Source organism: Elephas maximus, chromosome 3, assembly GCF_024166365.1.
Source record: "Elephas maximus indicus isolate mEleMax1 chromosome 3, mEleMax1 primary haplotype, whole genome shotgun sequence".
NCBI classification, from domain to species: Eukaryota; Metazoa; Chordata; class Mammalia; order Proboscidea; family Elephantidae; genus Elephas; species Elephas maximus.
The window spans coordinates 135,522,610-135,537,626 of NC_064821.1; the positions used below are offsets into that span (position 1 = coordinate 135,522,610).

The following is a 15,017-nucleotide window of genomic DNA, read 5'->3' on the forward strand; positions in this document are numbered from 1 at the left end:
GGGGCTAGATTAAAAAAAAAAGGAGCACCTTAAATTTCAGTCTAGGAATTTTAGACTTTATATTTTAGACAACTGGAAGTTACTGACTTCGAGGGAATGTGGTAGTATCCTGAAGTTAAAATGTGTTTCTGAAATATTAATCTGTTGACAGGATACAGAATACCTCAGAGACAGGAAATGATGAATGTAGGAAAACCAGTTAGAAGGCTCTTTTAATGATCCAAGTTTGAAGAAATATGAGTCTGGATCACTGATTCAACAAATATTATTTTATTGCCCATTGTATGCTAGGTCCTAGGATGTTATGGAGGAACTGGGCCCCCTCAAAATATGTGTGAGAATCCTAACCCTTATTCCTGTATATATAATCCTGTTTTTGTTCTTCGTTATGTTAATGAGGTCGTACCAATGTAGGGTGTGTCCTAAACCAGATCACTTCTGTGCTATACATAAAACAGCACAGACACCAGGACATGCTGACACAGGAGGAAGATAAATTCTATCTGATAACTGTTGAGGCAGATGAATCTACAAGTTCAGGAACTCCAAAGGTTGGTTATTTAGTGCTAGAAGTTAAAACAGATAAAGAAGGATCTTCCCCTAAAACCACACTCTATTCACACTTCTAGCCTTTTAAACCACGAGAAAATAAATTTGTTTTTTAAAGCCACCCATTTGTGATATTCCTGTTGTAGCAGCACTAGGAAACTAAGACATGGAATTATAAAGATGAATACAAAAATCAGTGCCTTCAAGAAATGCATAATTAATTAGGAAAGAGGGACATGAATAAATAATTGTAATGCTGTATGATAATTATAATAATAGGAATACAAGATGCAATGGGAACTTTGGGAGCAGGATGACCAACTTTGCCTAGAAGGAAGATTTAGGGCAGCTCTACAGAGGAGGGAAGCTTTGAGCTGAATCTTGAAGGAAAGGAAGGGCATTCCAAGAAGGGCTAAGAAAATGTCTTCAGTCAATCAATGGAAACCGTGGTAGCATAGTAGTTAAGAGCTATGTCTGCTAACCAAAAAGTGAGCAGTTTGAATCCACCAGGTGCTCCTTGGAAACTCCATGGGGCAGTTCTGCTTTGTCCATAGGGTTGCTACGAGTCTGAATTGACTTGACAGCAACAGGTCTGGTTTGGAGTCAATCAATCAATAGGAATGAAATAACATGGCATTTTCAAAAATCTACAAATAGATCTATATGTTTGGTGAACAAAAGGAGGGGTTGAAAAATGTGGCAGGGTTCAGAAAGTGAAGGATTTTTTATGCCAAGATACAAAGTTTACAATTTATATTATGATCCATTAAAATGTTTTAGACATAGTTTTCATTATCAACAAATTTCCAGTTTAGAAAATTCACTTGGATTATATGGGTCAAGGCTTATAGTAGAATTGGTAGCCAAATGATAACCACTGACAGGAAGTAAAACAGGAAAGCTGGGTATGGAGGAAGGAGCATGAGTTTTGTTAGAAATTTTGAGTTTGTGGTGATGCTGAAGCGTTCATGTGTCTATCTTAGCTGAGAACTGGAGTTGTGGTGCTCACAGAATGAGCTCATAGAGATAGGATTTAAAGGTGAGATGAGTCTGAGGCCTTAAAAGTAAACTAGAGTTCCGAGGGAGAAAACAAACAAAAAATCACTGAATCAAAGAGAGGGTGAAATGAGGGGCAGGAGAAAAAAATAATTTTATGGATACAGAGAAAGCCAAGGTACAAAAGACTTTGAAGGAGAGATGCAGAGAGGACATTTTGATTAAGTTCTAAATAAAGTCTGCTTGTTTCAAATCAGAGAATGGGTGACTTTTCAGAGAAAATGCTTCTATACACTAAGAAAGAATTCAGGTGTTAAAAGGGTAAATATCTCAGGAATCATTTCTAGGTTATGTGGAATGAGAACCTTGAAAGGGATTTATTTTCTGAGGGTGAAAGCTAGTTCATTGTTCCCATAATATAAGAAGTATGATTTTTTGACAAGGAAAAGCACCTTTAAAATTCCTCTATGTTCTAGAGATTGTATGAACAAACACAAAATAATTCGTTTCATTTAACTCAACTTTAATAAAACAAAATATCCATAATTTGCTTGCTTGAAAGCTAAGCAGCTGGAAGAATTTTTTTTTTAATGAAATACATGAATGTATTTCTGATACCAATATATTCAGGATTATAATGACAAAGTGCATAATTTTCAGAATCATCAGCAATAAATGCATAAAGTTTAAAAACAGCTAACTTTTATTTTAATATATACTACTGGAGTTTTGTTTATAACTAAAAGGAACAGACCCTACTTGGTGCACATTTATCAATGAACTAAGTAGCCAACTGAGACCTCAAGAGCTGTAAAGTGAGACCTCTATTCAACACAGCCTCTATGGGGTAAAACCTCAACATTATAGAACTAAAGATTTTTAAGGGAACAATGCTATGAGTATTTATTTAGATGTTTCACAAAGGTTTCTCGATAATTATGATAAATAATTGTCAGCAGCACTCACCAAAGAAACCACAAATGGTTGTGGTCATTTGTAAAATATCACCACTAAACTAGAGTTTAGTGCATAATCAAACAAAGAACATAAAAAATAGGAACACAGATGTTTTTGCTTTTTGGACTGAAGGTTGTAGATCAGTTAGGGGCAATTTGTGTCACCTGCAGGGCCACTAATAGTTAAGAAAAGTCCCTTCACACTTCTACTTTTTGAGGAATTTAGCATACTATTACACAAAGAAATGCCCAAGAAAGTCACAAAAGTATGGCTTATTTTAAATGTTTACAATTAACAAAGTAATTCTCTCAACACCAAAAATACAATCAAATAACTCCGCCAGAAAAAGGATAATTTATCATAGGATTCATGAAGAAAATTATAGTGAATAACATGGTATAGTCCAATCACAGACCACAAACTAAATGAAAAACATAATCCTGTCAGTTTTTTTCTATTATTTTTGTCTTTTTAACTACATTTGGAATTAAGGTCAAAAGTTTTTGTGAATGTGAGACCTGAAAAAATGGTCCTCCTGATTCCCCCCAAACGAAAATTTACAAGATAAAGTATAATATTTGGAAATGTCTTTACAAATTGCTATACAAAATTGTTATTTTGTTATAATCTGTTAAAATGACTAATTACAGACTTAAATCAATTAGGAATAATAATAGATCCATTTAAAAAATTCAAAAAATGCTGTTATAAAGTTAACCATCTGAACCTAGAAGTACAACTTAAAAGGGTTCCAACCTAGACAACAATTTTCAACACGTGGGAAAACAGCACAATAAAATGGTATATAATAAAGTACAAAAATGATAAAAAAGGGGAACTCAGAGAAGTTATATGGATCATTGGAGCAAGATGAGAAAATGTGATTAAGAGTAAACTGCACAGCACCAAATGCATCCTGCGCACACACACTGGGAGTTATTAGCTCATGCACTGAAGAAACTCCCAAATTATACTAAGGATAGTATCCATGTATTGTTGTTGTTGTGAGGTGCCTTCGAGTGGGTTCCAATTCACAGCCACCCTATGTACAATAGAACAAAACACTGCCTGGTCCTGCACCATCCTCACAATCGTTGCTATGCTTGAGCCCATTGTTGCAATCGCTGTGTCAATCCACCTCATTGAGAGTCTTCCTTTTTTTCACTGACCCTCTACTTTACCAAGCACAAAGTTCTCTAGGGACCGATTCCTCCTGTCAACATGTCCAAAGTATGTGAGGCATACTTTTGCCATCCTTGCCTCTAAGGACCATTCTGGTTGTATGTCTACCAAGACAAATTTGTTCGTTCTTCTAACAGTCCATGGTATATTCAATATTCTTCACCAAGGCCATAATTCAAAGGCATCAATTCTCCTTCAGTCTTCCTTATTCACTGTCCAGCTTTCATATGCATATGAGGCAACTGAAAACACCATGGCTTGGGTCAGGCTCATCATTGCTCTCAGAGTGACATCTTTGTTTTTTAATGCTTTAGAGAGGTCCCATGCAGCAGATTCACCCAAAGCAATATGTCATTCGATTTCTTGACTACTGCTTCCATGGGCTTTGATTGTGGATCCTAGTAAAACAAAATCCTTGACAACAACAATCTTTTCTCCATTTATCATGATGTTGCTTACTGGTCCATTTGTGAGGATTTTTGTTTTCTTTATGTTGAGGTACAATCCATACTGAAGGCTGTGGTCTTTGATCTTCATCAGTAAGTGCTTCAAGTCCTCCTTCCTTTCAGCAAGCAAGGTTGTGTCGTCTGCATAATGCAGGTTGTTAATGACTCTTCTACCAATCCTGATGCCACATTCTTCTTCATATAGTCCAGCTTCTCCAATTATTTGCTCAGCATACAGGTTGAATAAGTATGGTGAAAGGATGCAACCCTTATGCACACCTTTCTTGATTTTAAACCATGCAGTATCCCCTTGCTGTATTCTAACTATTGCCTCTTGGTCTATGTACAGTTTCTGTGTGAGCACAATTAAGTGTTCTGGAATTCCCATTCTTTCCAATGTTATCCATAATTTGTTATGATCCACAAAGTCGAATATCTTTGCATTATCATTAAAACACAGGTAAACATCTCTCTGGTATTCGCTTTAGCTTACTATTTTCTCATTTGTAAAATGTGGATGATATACCTGTTCTCCCACTTCACAAAACTGATAGTAAAAATAAAAGAAGAAAATACATATGAAAGCATTTAAAATATTTAAGAGTTCTTGAAAATGTAAGGAATTGATACAGCACCAAAAAAACCAAACCAAACCCAGTGCCATCGAGTCGATTCCGACTCATAGCAACCCTATAGGACAGAGCAGAACTGGCCCATAGAGTTTCCAAGGAGCGTCTGGAGGATTCGAACTGCCGACCCTTTGGTTGGCAGCCATACCACTTAATCACTATGCCACCAAGGTTTCCTGATACAGCACATACTGTTTAAATACTTGATGCTTTACTTATTTCTGGAAGGTATTTTAGATAGGAGACCTTGGGTGTTGCAAATAGTTCACATGCTTGGCTGCTAACTGAAAGTTTGGACGTTTGAGTCCACCCCAAGGCTCCTCAGAAGAAAGGCCTGGTGATACATTTCAAAAAAATCAACCACTGAAATCCTCATGGAGTACAGTTCTACTCTGACACCAGATGTAATGAGTTGGAATTGACTTAACAACAACTGGTGGTGGTGGTGAATTTTAGATAATTTAAGACACAGATGTATACTCTAGTTTATTTTTACTGATTTTTCCTGGACCCAACTTTGGTTTTAATTTAGAGCACACTATATAACATGAATGTCATAGCAATTCTGTTTACTCCCTTAGTGATGAAAAATGGCTAATGATTATTGGTTTTGAAGTCCAATGTGTTGTTCTGGATATGACAAGCTTATTTCCTTCTTTGTAGATATTTCTTTACTCTTGATCCTTTTTTTTTTTAATGATTTTTATTGTGCTCCAAGTGAAAGTTTACAAATCAAGTCAGTCTGTCACATATAAGCTTATATACACCTTACTCCATACTCCCATTTACACTCCCCCTAATGAGTCAGCCCGCTCCCTCCTTCCAGTCTCTCCTTTTGTGACGGTTTTGTCACATTCTAGCCCTCTCTACCTCCCATCTCCCCTCCAGACAAGAGATGCCAACACAGTCTCAAGTGTCCACCTGATACTAGTGGCTCACTCTTCATCAGCATCTCTCTCCAACCCATTGTCCAGTCCCTTCCATGTCTGATGAGTTGTTTTCGGGAATGGTTCCTGTCCTGGGCCAACAGAAGGTTTGGGGACCATGACTGCCGGGATTCTTCTAGTCTCAGTCAGACCATTAAGTCTGGTCTGTTTATGAGAATTTGGAGTCTGCATCCCACTGTTCTCCTCTTCCCTCAGGGGTTCTCTGCTGTGCTCCCTGTCAGGGCAGTCATTGGTTGTGGCCGGGCACCATCTCGTTCTTCTGGTCTCAGGATGATGTAGCCTCTGGTTCACGTGGCCCTGTCTGTCTCTTAGGCTTATAGTTATCGTATGACCTTGGTGTTCTTCATTCTCCTTTGATTCGGGTTGAGACCACTTGATTCATCTTAGATGGCTGCTTGTTAGCATTTAAGACCCCAGATGCCACACTTCAAAGTAGGATGCAGAATGTTTTCATAATAGAATTATTTTGCCAATTGACTTAGAAGTCCCCTTAAGCCATAGTCCCCAAACCCCCGCCCTTGCTCTGCTGACCTTCGAAGCATTCAGTTTATCCTGGAAACTTCTTTCCTTTTGGTCCAGTTGAGCTGACCTACCCTGTATTGAGTATTGTCCTTCCCTTCACCTAAAGTAGCTCTTATCTACTAACTAATCAGCAAATAACTCTCTCCCACCCTTCCTCCCTCCCCCCTTGTAACCACAAAAGTATGTGTTCTTCTCAGTTTATACTATTTCTCAAGAACTTATAATAGTGGTCTTATACAGTATTTGTCCTTTTGCCTCTGACTAATTTCACTCAGTGTAATGCCTTCCAGGTTCCTCCATGTTATGAAATGTTTCACAGATTCGTCACTGTTCTTTATTGATGTGTAGTATTCCATTGTGTGGATATATCATAATTTATTTAACCATTCATCTGTTGATGGACACGTTGGTTGCTTCCATTTTTTTGCTATTGTAAACAGTGCTGCAATAAACACGGGTGTGCATATATCTGTTCATGTGAAGGCTCTTATTTCTCTAGGGTATATTCCGAGGAGTGGGATTTCTGGGTTGTATGGTAGTTCTACTTCTAACTTTTTAAGAAAATGCCAGATAGATTTCCAAAGTGGTTGTACCATTTTACATTCCCACCAGCAGTGTATAAGAGTTCCAATCTCTCTGCACCGTCTCCGACATTTATTATTTTGTGTTTTTTGGATTAATGCCAGCCTTGCTGGACGAGATGGAATCTCATCGTAGTTTTAATTTGCGTTTTTCTAATGGCTAATGATCGAGAGCATTTTCTCATGTATCTGTCAACTGCCTGAATATCTTCTTTAGTGAAGTGCGTGTTCATATCCTTTGCCCACTTCTTGATTTGGTTCTTTGTCTTTTTGTGGTTGAGTGTTAACAGAATCATATAGATTTTAGAGATCAGGCACTGGTCGGAGATGTCATAGCTGAAAATTTTTTCCCAATCTGTAGGTGGTCTTTTAACTCTTTTGGTGAAGTCTTTAGATGAGCATAGGTGTTTGATTTTTAGGAGCTCCCAGTTATCTGGTTTCTCTTCGTCATTTTTGGTAATGTTTTGTATTCTGTTTATGCCTTGTATTAGGGCTCCTAATGTTGTCCCTATTTTTTCTTCCATGATCTTTATCATTTCAGTCTTTATGTTTAGGTCTTTGATCCACCTGAAGTCAGTTTTTGGGCATGGCGTGAGGTATGGGTCCTGTTTCATTTTTTTGCAAATGGATATCCAGTTATGCCAGCACCATTTGTTAAAAAGACTATCTTTTCCCCCATTAACTGACACTGGGCCTTTGTCAAATATCAGCTGCTCATATGTGGATGGATTTATATCTGGGTTCTCAATTCTGTTCCATTGGTCTATGTGCCTGTTGTTCTACCAATACCAGGCTGTTTTGACTACTGTGGCTGTATAATATGCTCTAAAATCAGGTAGAGTGAGGCCTCCCACTTTCTTCTTCTTTTTCAGTAATGCTTTACTTATCCGGGGCTTCTTTCCCTTCCATATGAAGTTGGTGATTTGTTTCTCCATCACATTAAAAAAAGCCATTGGAATTTGGATCAGAAGTGCATTGTATGTATAGATGGCTTTTGGTAGAATGGATGTTTTTACTATGTTAAGTCTTCCTATCCATGAGCAAGGTATGTTTTTCCACTTAATTAGGTCCTTTTTAGTTTCTTGCAGTAGTACTTTGTAGTTTTCTTTGTATAGGTCTTTTACAATTTTGGTAAGATTTATTCCTAAGTATTTTATCTTCTTGGGGGCTACTGTGAATGGTATTGATTTGGTGATTTCCTCTTTGATGTTCTTTTTGTTGATGTAGAGGTATCCAAGTGATTTTTGTATTTTATCTTATAACCTGAGACTCTGCCAAACTCTTCTATTAGTTTCAGTAGTTTTCTGGAGGATTCCTTAGGGTTTTCTGTGTATAAGATCATGTCAGCTGCAAATACAGATAATTTTACTTCTTCCTTGCCAATCCGGATGCCCTTTATTTCTTTGTCTAGCCTAATTGCTCTGGCTAGGACCTCTAGCACAATGTTGAATAAGAGCGGTGATAACGGGCATCCTTGTCTGGTTCCCGTTCTCAAAGTAACACTTTCAGGCTCTCTCCATTTAGAGTGATGTTGGCTGTTGGCTTTGTATACATGCCCTTTATCATGTTGAGGAGTTTTCCTTCAATTCCTATTTTGCTGAGAGTTTTTATCATGAATGGGTGTTGGACTTTGTCAAATGCCTTTTCTGCATCAGTTGATAAGATCATGTGGTTTTTGTCTTTCTTTTATTTATATGGTGGATTACATCAATGGTTTTTCTAATATTAAACCAGCCTTGCATACCTGGTATAAATCCCACTTGGTTGTGGTGGATTATTTTTTTGATATGTTGTTGAATTCTGTTGTCTAGAATTTTGTTGAGGATTTTTGCATCTATGTTCATGAGGGATATAGGTCTGTAATTTTCTTTTTTTGTGATGTCTTTACCTGGTTTTGGCATCAGGGATAGGGTGGCTTCGTAGAATGAGTTAGGCAGTATTCCATAATTTTGTATGCTTTGAAATACCTTTAGTAGTAGTGGTGTTAACTCTTTGCTGAAAGTTTGGTAGAATTCTGCAGTGAAGCCGTCCAGGCCAGGGCTTTTTTTTCTTGGGAGTTTTTTGATTACCTTTTCAATCTCTTTTTTTGTTATGGGTTTATTTAGTTGTTCTTCCTCTGATTGTGTTAGTTTAGGTAGGTAATGTTTTTCTAGGAATTCATCCATTTCTTCTAGGTTTGCAAATTTGTTAGAGTACAATTTTTCCTAATAATTTGATATGATTCTTTTAATTTCAGTTGGTTCTGTTGTGATATGGCCCATCTCGTTTCTTATTCAGGTTATTTGTTTCCTTTCCTGTATTTCTTTAGTCAGTCTGGCCAATGGTTTATCAATTTTGTTAATTTTTTCAAAGAACCAGCTTTTGGCTTTGTTAATTCTTTCAATTGTTTTTCTGATCTCTCATTCATTTAGTTCAGCTCTAATTTTTATTATTTCTTTTGTTCTGGTGCCTGATGGATTCTTTTGTTGCTCGATTTCTATTTGTTCAAGTTGTAGGGACAGTTCTCTGATTTTGGCTCTTTCTTCTTTTCGTATGTGTGCATTTATCGATATAAATTGACCTCTGAGCACTGCTTTTGCTGTGTCCCAGGGGTTTTGATAGGAAGTGTTTTCATTCTCGTTGCATTCTATGAATTTCTTTATTCCCTCCTTAATGTCCTCTATAACCCAGTCTTTTTTCAGGAGGATATTGTTCAGTTTCCAAGTATTTGATTTCTTTTCCCTAATTTTTTTGTTATTGATTAACACTTTTATGGCCTTGTGGTCTGAGAAGATGCTTTGTAATATTTCGATGTTTTGGATTCTGCAAAGGTTTGTTTTATGACGTAATATGTGATCTATTCTAGAGAATGTTCCATGTGCGCTAGAAAAAAAGTATACTTTGCAGCTGTTGGGTGGAGTGTTCTGTGTAAGTCTATGAGGTCAAGTTGGTTGATTGTAGCAATTAGGTCTTCCGTGTCTCTATTGAGCTTCTTACTGGATGTCCTGTCCTTCTCCAAAAGTGGTGTGTTGAAGTCTCCTACTATAATTGTGGAGGTGTCTATCTCACTTTTCAGTTCTGTTAAAGTTTGTTTTATGTATCTTGCAGCCCTGTCATTGGGTGCATAAATATTTAATATGGTTATATCTTCCTGGTCAATTGTCCCTTTAATCATTATATAGTGTCCTTCTTTATCCTTTGTGGTGGATTTAACTTTAAAGTCTATTTTGTCAGAAATTAATATTGCTACTCCTGCTCTTTTTTGCTTGTTGTTTGCTTGATATATTTTTTTCCATCCTTTGAGTTTTAGTTTGTGTCTCTAAGTCTAAGGTGTGTCTCTTGTAGGCAGCATATAGACGGATCGTGTTTCTTTATCCAGTCTGAGACTGTCTCTTTATTGGTGCATTTAGTCCATTTACATTCAGCGTAATTATAGATAAGTATGTGTTCAGTGCTGTCATTTTGATGCCTTTTTATGTGTGTTGTTGACAATTTCATTTTTCCACTTACTTTTTTATGCCGAGACGTTTTTCTTTGTAAATTGTGTGTTCCTCATTTTCATAGTAGTGGAATTTACGTTTGCTGAGTCGTTATGTTTTTCTTGGTCTTTATTTTGAGTTATGGAATTGTTATACCTCTTTGTGGTTACCTTAATATTTACCCCTATTTTTCTAAGTAAAAACCTAACTTGTATTGTCCTATATCGCCTTGTATCCCTCTCCATATGGCAGTTCTATGCCACCTGTATTTAGTCCCTCTTTTTGATTATTGTGATCTTTTACATATTGACTTCAATGATTCCCTGTTTGGAACTTTTTTTTTTTTAATTAATCTTAATTTGTTTTTGCGATTTCCCTACTTGAGTTGATATCAGGATGTTCTGTTCTGTGACCTTGTGTTGTGCTGGTATCTGATATTATTGGTTTTCTGACCAATTTCCTTTAGTATTTCTTGTAGCTTTGGTTTGGTTTTTGCAAATTCTCTAAGCTTGTGTTTGTCTGTAAATGTTTTAATTTTGCCTTCATATTTGAGAGAGAGTTTTGCTGGATGTATGATCCTTGGCTGGCAGTTTTTCTCCTTCAGTGCTCTGTATATGTCATCCCATTGCCTTCTTGACTGCATGGTTTCTGCTGAGTAGTCTGAACTTATTCTTATTGATTCTCCCTTGAAGGAGACCTTTCTTTTATCCCTGGCTGCTTTTAAAATTTTCTCTTTATCTTTGGTTTTTGCAAATTTGATGATAATATGTCTTGGTGATTTTCTTTTTGGATCAATCTTATACGGGGTTTGATGAGCATCTTGGATAGATATCCTTTCGTCTTTCATGATGTCAGAGAAGTTGTCTGTCAAGAGATCTTCAACTATTCTCTCTGTATTTTCTGTTATCCCTCCCTGTTCTGGGACTCCAATCACATGCAAGTTATTCTTCTTGATACAGTCCCACATGATTCTTAGGGTTTCTTCATTTTTTTTTCAATTCTCTTATCTGATTTTTTTCAACTATATTGGTGTCAATTCCCTTATCCTCCAGCTCCCCTACTCTGCATTCCAGTTGCTCGATTCTGCTCCTCTGACTTCCTATTGAGTTGTCTGATTCTGTAATTTTACCGTTAATCTTTTGGATTTCTGAATGCTGTCTCTCTATGGAATCTTGCAGCTTATTAAATTTTCCACTATGTTCTTGAATAATCTTTTTGATTTCTTCAACTGCTTTATCAGGTGTTCCTTGACTTTTTCTGTAGATTGCCTTATTTCATTTATGAGGTCATCCCTGATGTCTTGAAGCATTCTATAAATTAGTTTTTTATATTCTGCATCTGGCAATTCCAGGATTGTATCTTCATTTGGGAAAGATTTTGGTTCTTTAATTTGGGGAGTTGTAGAAGCAATCATGGTCTGCTTCTTTATGTGGTTTGATATCTACTGCTGTCTCTGAGCCGTCTATAAGATATTGTAATGATTTCTTTTATATTTGCTCACTGAGTCTCATTTTGTTTTGTTTTCTTTCAATATACATAGATGGGCTACTAGATTGTGCTCTCTTGATTGTTGTAGCCCTTGAATCACTTACGTCGTATTGCCAGCTGTTTTGGGCTCTTACCGGATATATAAGCCTAAGAGTCCATTCACTATTCTTGAGTAGAATCTGATTTTGGGTCACCAAGTGTGTGGTGCAGACTGTCACCTATCCACCTAGAGGAGTAGCAGTGATAGTTGTGTGCACCAGATTGTAGTAGCAGCAGGGTTTCACACTCCGGGGGTGGGGGGCAGGATGCTGACAGGCTTCCCCCAAGTGCCAGTGAGGTACGTGTGTCTCTATTCCTAAAGCACTTTGGTGCGTGAGCTCTGCAGCTGTACCTTAGGCACCCAGTGCATGTACCTCTACAGATTGGTAGGTGTCACCATCCTCAGACTCCTAAGGTAGGAGGCTAGGTGGTCTGGGGGGAGCTTCAGCCCTCAGTTCCCCGTTGTGGGTCAGTGAGGGCTCTGTTTAATACGCAGAGATATCAGACCTGGGAAACTTGTCTTTCCAGTAATCTGCTAAAAGAATTACAGTCAGATCCCTGTCAGAATTGCCGTTGCATTATAATAGTCACCTTGTTCCCAGCCCAAGACTGTGGATCTCATATGCTTTGCTGGAGCTGGTTCTGTATTTTTAGCCCAATTTCAGGAAGTCAGGGAAGGATTTTTGGTCCCTGGATTTTTTGTAGCTGCTTCTCTCAGGCCAGGAGAATGGGTTAGGAAAAGACCAAAAAAAAAAAAAAACACGCAGAGGACTACACTCTTTGGCTCAGGAAATTCCAATGTTAAAGAAGCCACCTGGGAAGGGGAGGGGAGGGATCAGATAGATAGGAGAGAGTAGCATCCCAGAATATAGACACAGTTACTTATCTTGCTTGGTGATAACTGTTTTATCTGAGATTCCTGAGGGGTGTGTAGCCTGTGTGAGTAGGCTGGGTCAAGATTGCCCCCAAGGGTCAGGCCTGCGTCCTGTGCTTGTCCTGTCTCAGAAGCCGTGGTCAGTTTCTCCGCTCCCAATCCAAAGCCCAGCGCCAAGGTTCCCTGGCTGGGACGCCACACTCCAGGCTCCAAAACCAGTCACTGCCTCCTGATGATTTGTCCTCCTGTCAGCCACATCACTGCGCTGATTGTGTGCACTGGCTGGGCTTCCCCCAAGGTCACTTCTGGGGGTTAGGGCTGTGTCCCCTGTTTGTGCCATCTCAGGATGCAGTGCTCGGCTCCCCTGCGCCCAGTCCAAAGCCCGGCGCCCAGGTTTTCTGACTGGGATGCTGGCTCCAGGCTCCAAAAACAGTCGCTGCTTCCCCATGGTTGCTCGTTCTGTCTCTGTCACTCAGGTCAACTCTTTAGATCTGTGTTTGATGGTCAGGGTTCATAGATTGTCATGTATGTGATCGATTCACTTGTTTTTCCGAGTCTTTGTTGCAAGAAGGATCCAAGGTAGCTTCTACCTAGTCAGCCATCTTGGCCCTGCCTCCTCTTGATACTTTTTGTATCATAAAATTATCTTCATCTTGAGTTAATGTAAATTACTTTTTTTTTTTATCATGACCTTTTAGGTCTGTATATATTCACATTTAAATAATACTGTAAATGCTTATAGAATGTCTTCTAACATGTTGGACATTATGCTAGGGGCTGGAAATTAATTGAAAAGAATGACAGAAAACTTACACTGTAAGACACCTTTCTGTAGGCATAAAGTGAAAGTAACTATTAAACAAGTGTTTACATCTTTTCAAGAAAAACCCATATAAAATTTAAAGATCCTAAGTAAAGCTCCTAAGAAAATGTGAAATGAATACACATTTCGTATATTTCATTCTACTTTTATGAAAGTATGCTTAACAAAATGATGAAAATGCTTACTTACTCTTACACCTTTAGGACCTGGATTGCCTTCTGGACCACCTAAACCCTAGTGTGAACAAGACACCTTCATCATGTTACAATACTTTTTAAAGAGTTGTTAATAAATTGATTAATAGGAGTATATAAAGAGATATTATTTTCACAACTATAAAAATCAGGACTGTATATACCTAATGATGATTACAAATGTTCAGGAAATTTTAGAATTTCAGAACCCAAAGAGGCACTGGATAGAATCAATATGCAAATGTACTTTAGATATGTAAATAAAGCAGATCAACATACATTGTCAGATACAAAAAAAAATTCTTTTTCATTAAATTATTTCTAATTTGGGAACTATCTGCTCTTTTAAAACTCTTCTAATTAACTTATTCTAAAAGTTATTTCCTCATTTTCTCATACATTTTTAACCTCAGATCAATGCCCATATGTTTATATATTTATATTTTTGCTCTTCAGATAACATATATAACCACTTTATGCTGAGACAATAATATATAATGTTTCCAGGTGTCTTTAATGGCCTAAAAAAAATGAATTTTGTTAACCAAAGATTGTTTTTTGGCCATTTTATCTCCCTCATTCTTGAGAATTAAAAAAAGTTACAGGTTTCCAGTATACTAATGAATAATTAATTTCACGGTAAGTAATCAATTCATAAAAATCTACAAAAGCAAAATTTGCCTTATTAGTCTACATGAAATAGGGAATATTAGAAATTACAGGGAAAGAAAGAAAATCTGAAATGAATAAAACGAATTGTCAAAGTAGTATACAAAGGTCTGAATTCAATTCAGATAAAAATTATTTGGTAGTAGTATATGTAGCACTGCCAACTGTTTCCCAAGTTTTTATAATTATGTTATACTTTAAAATGACACTTATTGTGGAGAGTCTTAACTCTTAACTGTTATTACATTTTAGTAGGTGGCAGTGTTGTAAAATGAGCAGCAAGGCTGTTTTAACATCTGGATCTTAGGGCAATGTAACTTAAAGGGTCCACTACAGCACATCAAACATGTTTTAAAACCACACTCTTATTTTAAATACAACTCTTAGCAGTACAATTTTTGGAAGGATTTTATAAGATGTCTATTTTTAAATTGTTTAGCTTTAAGCAATTCGTTATTTAATAAAAATAAACTAATTTATTATTTGAACGTTAAGTCTCAAAATCAGAACATACACTGTATTAATGAAGAGGAACATGAAAGGGGAAGTACAAATGCAGTTACTGCACCTGCCTGCCAGGGTAACCAGGTGAACCAATATTACCAGCGAATCCTGGAATTCCCTGAAATGAAAAATAAAATGAATAAAACAATACAACAAAGT

General features: G+C 37.2%; 1 protein-coding gene across 1 annotated transcript in view; it reads right to left on the minus strand.

Moving 5' to 3' along the window:
• The window catches only part of COL24A1 (collagen type XXIV alpha 1 chain), a 362,779-nt gene that overhangs the window by 299,685 nt on the left and 48,077 nt on the right, over positions 1-15,017 (minus strand). Inside the window, exons 8-9 of the mRNA XM_049875555.1 lie at positions 14,923-14,976; positions 13,681-13,725 (exon numbers count right to left, since the gene is read on the minus strand). Coding sequence (XP_049731512.1) covers positions 13,681-13,725; positions 14,923-14,976 — 99 coding nt within the window. The remainder of the gene's footprint in view (positions 1-13,680; positions 13,726-14,922; positions 14,977-15,017) is intronic.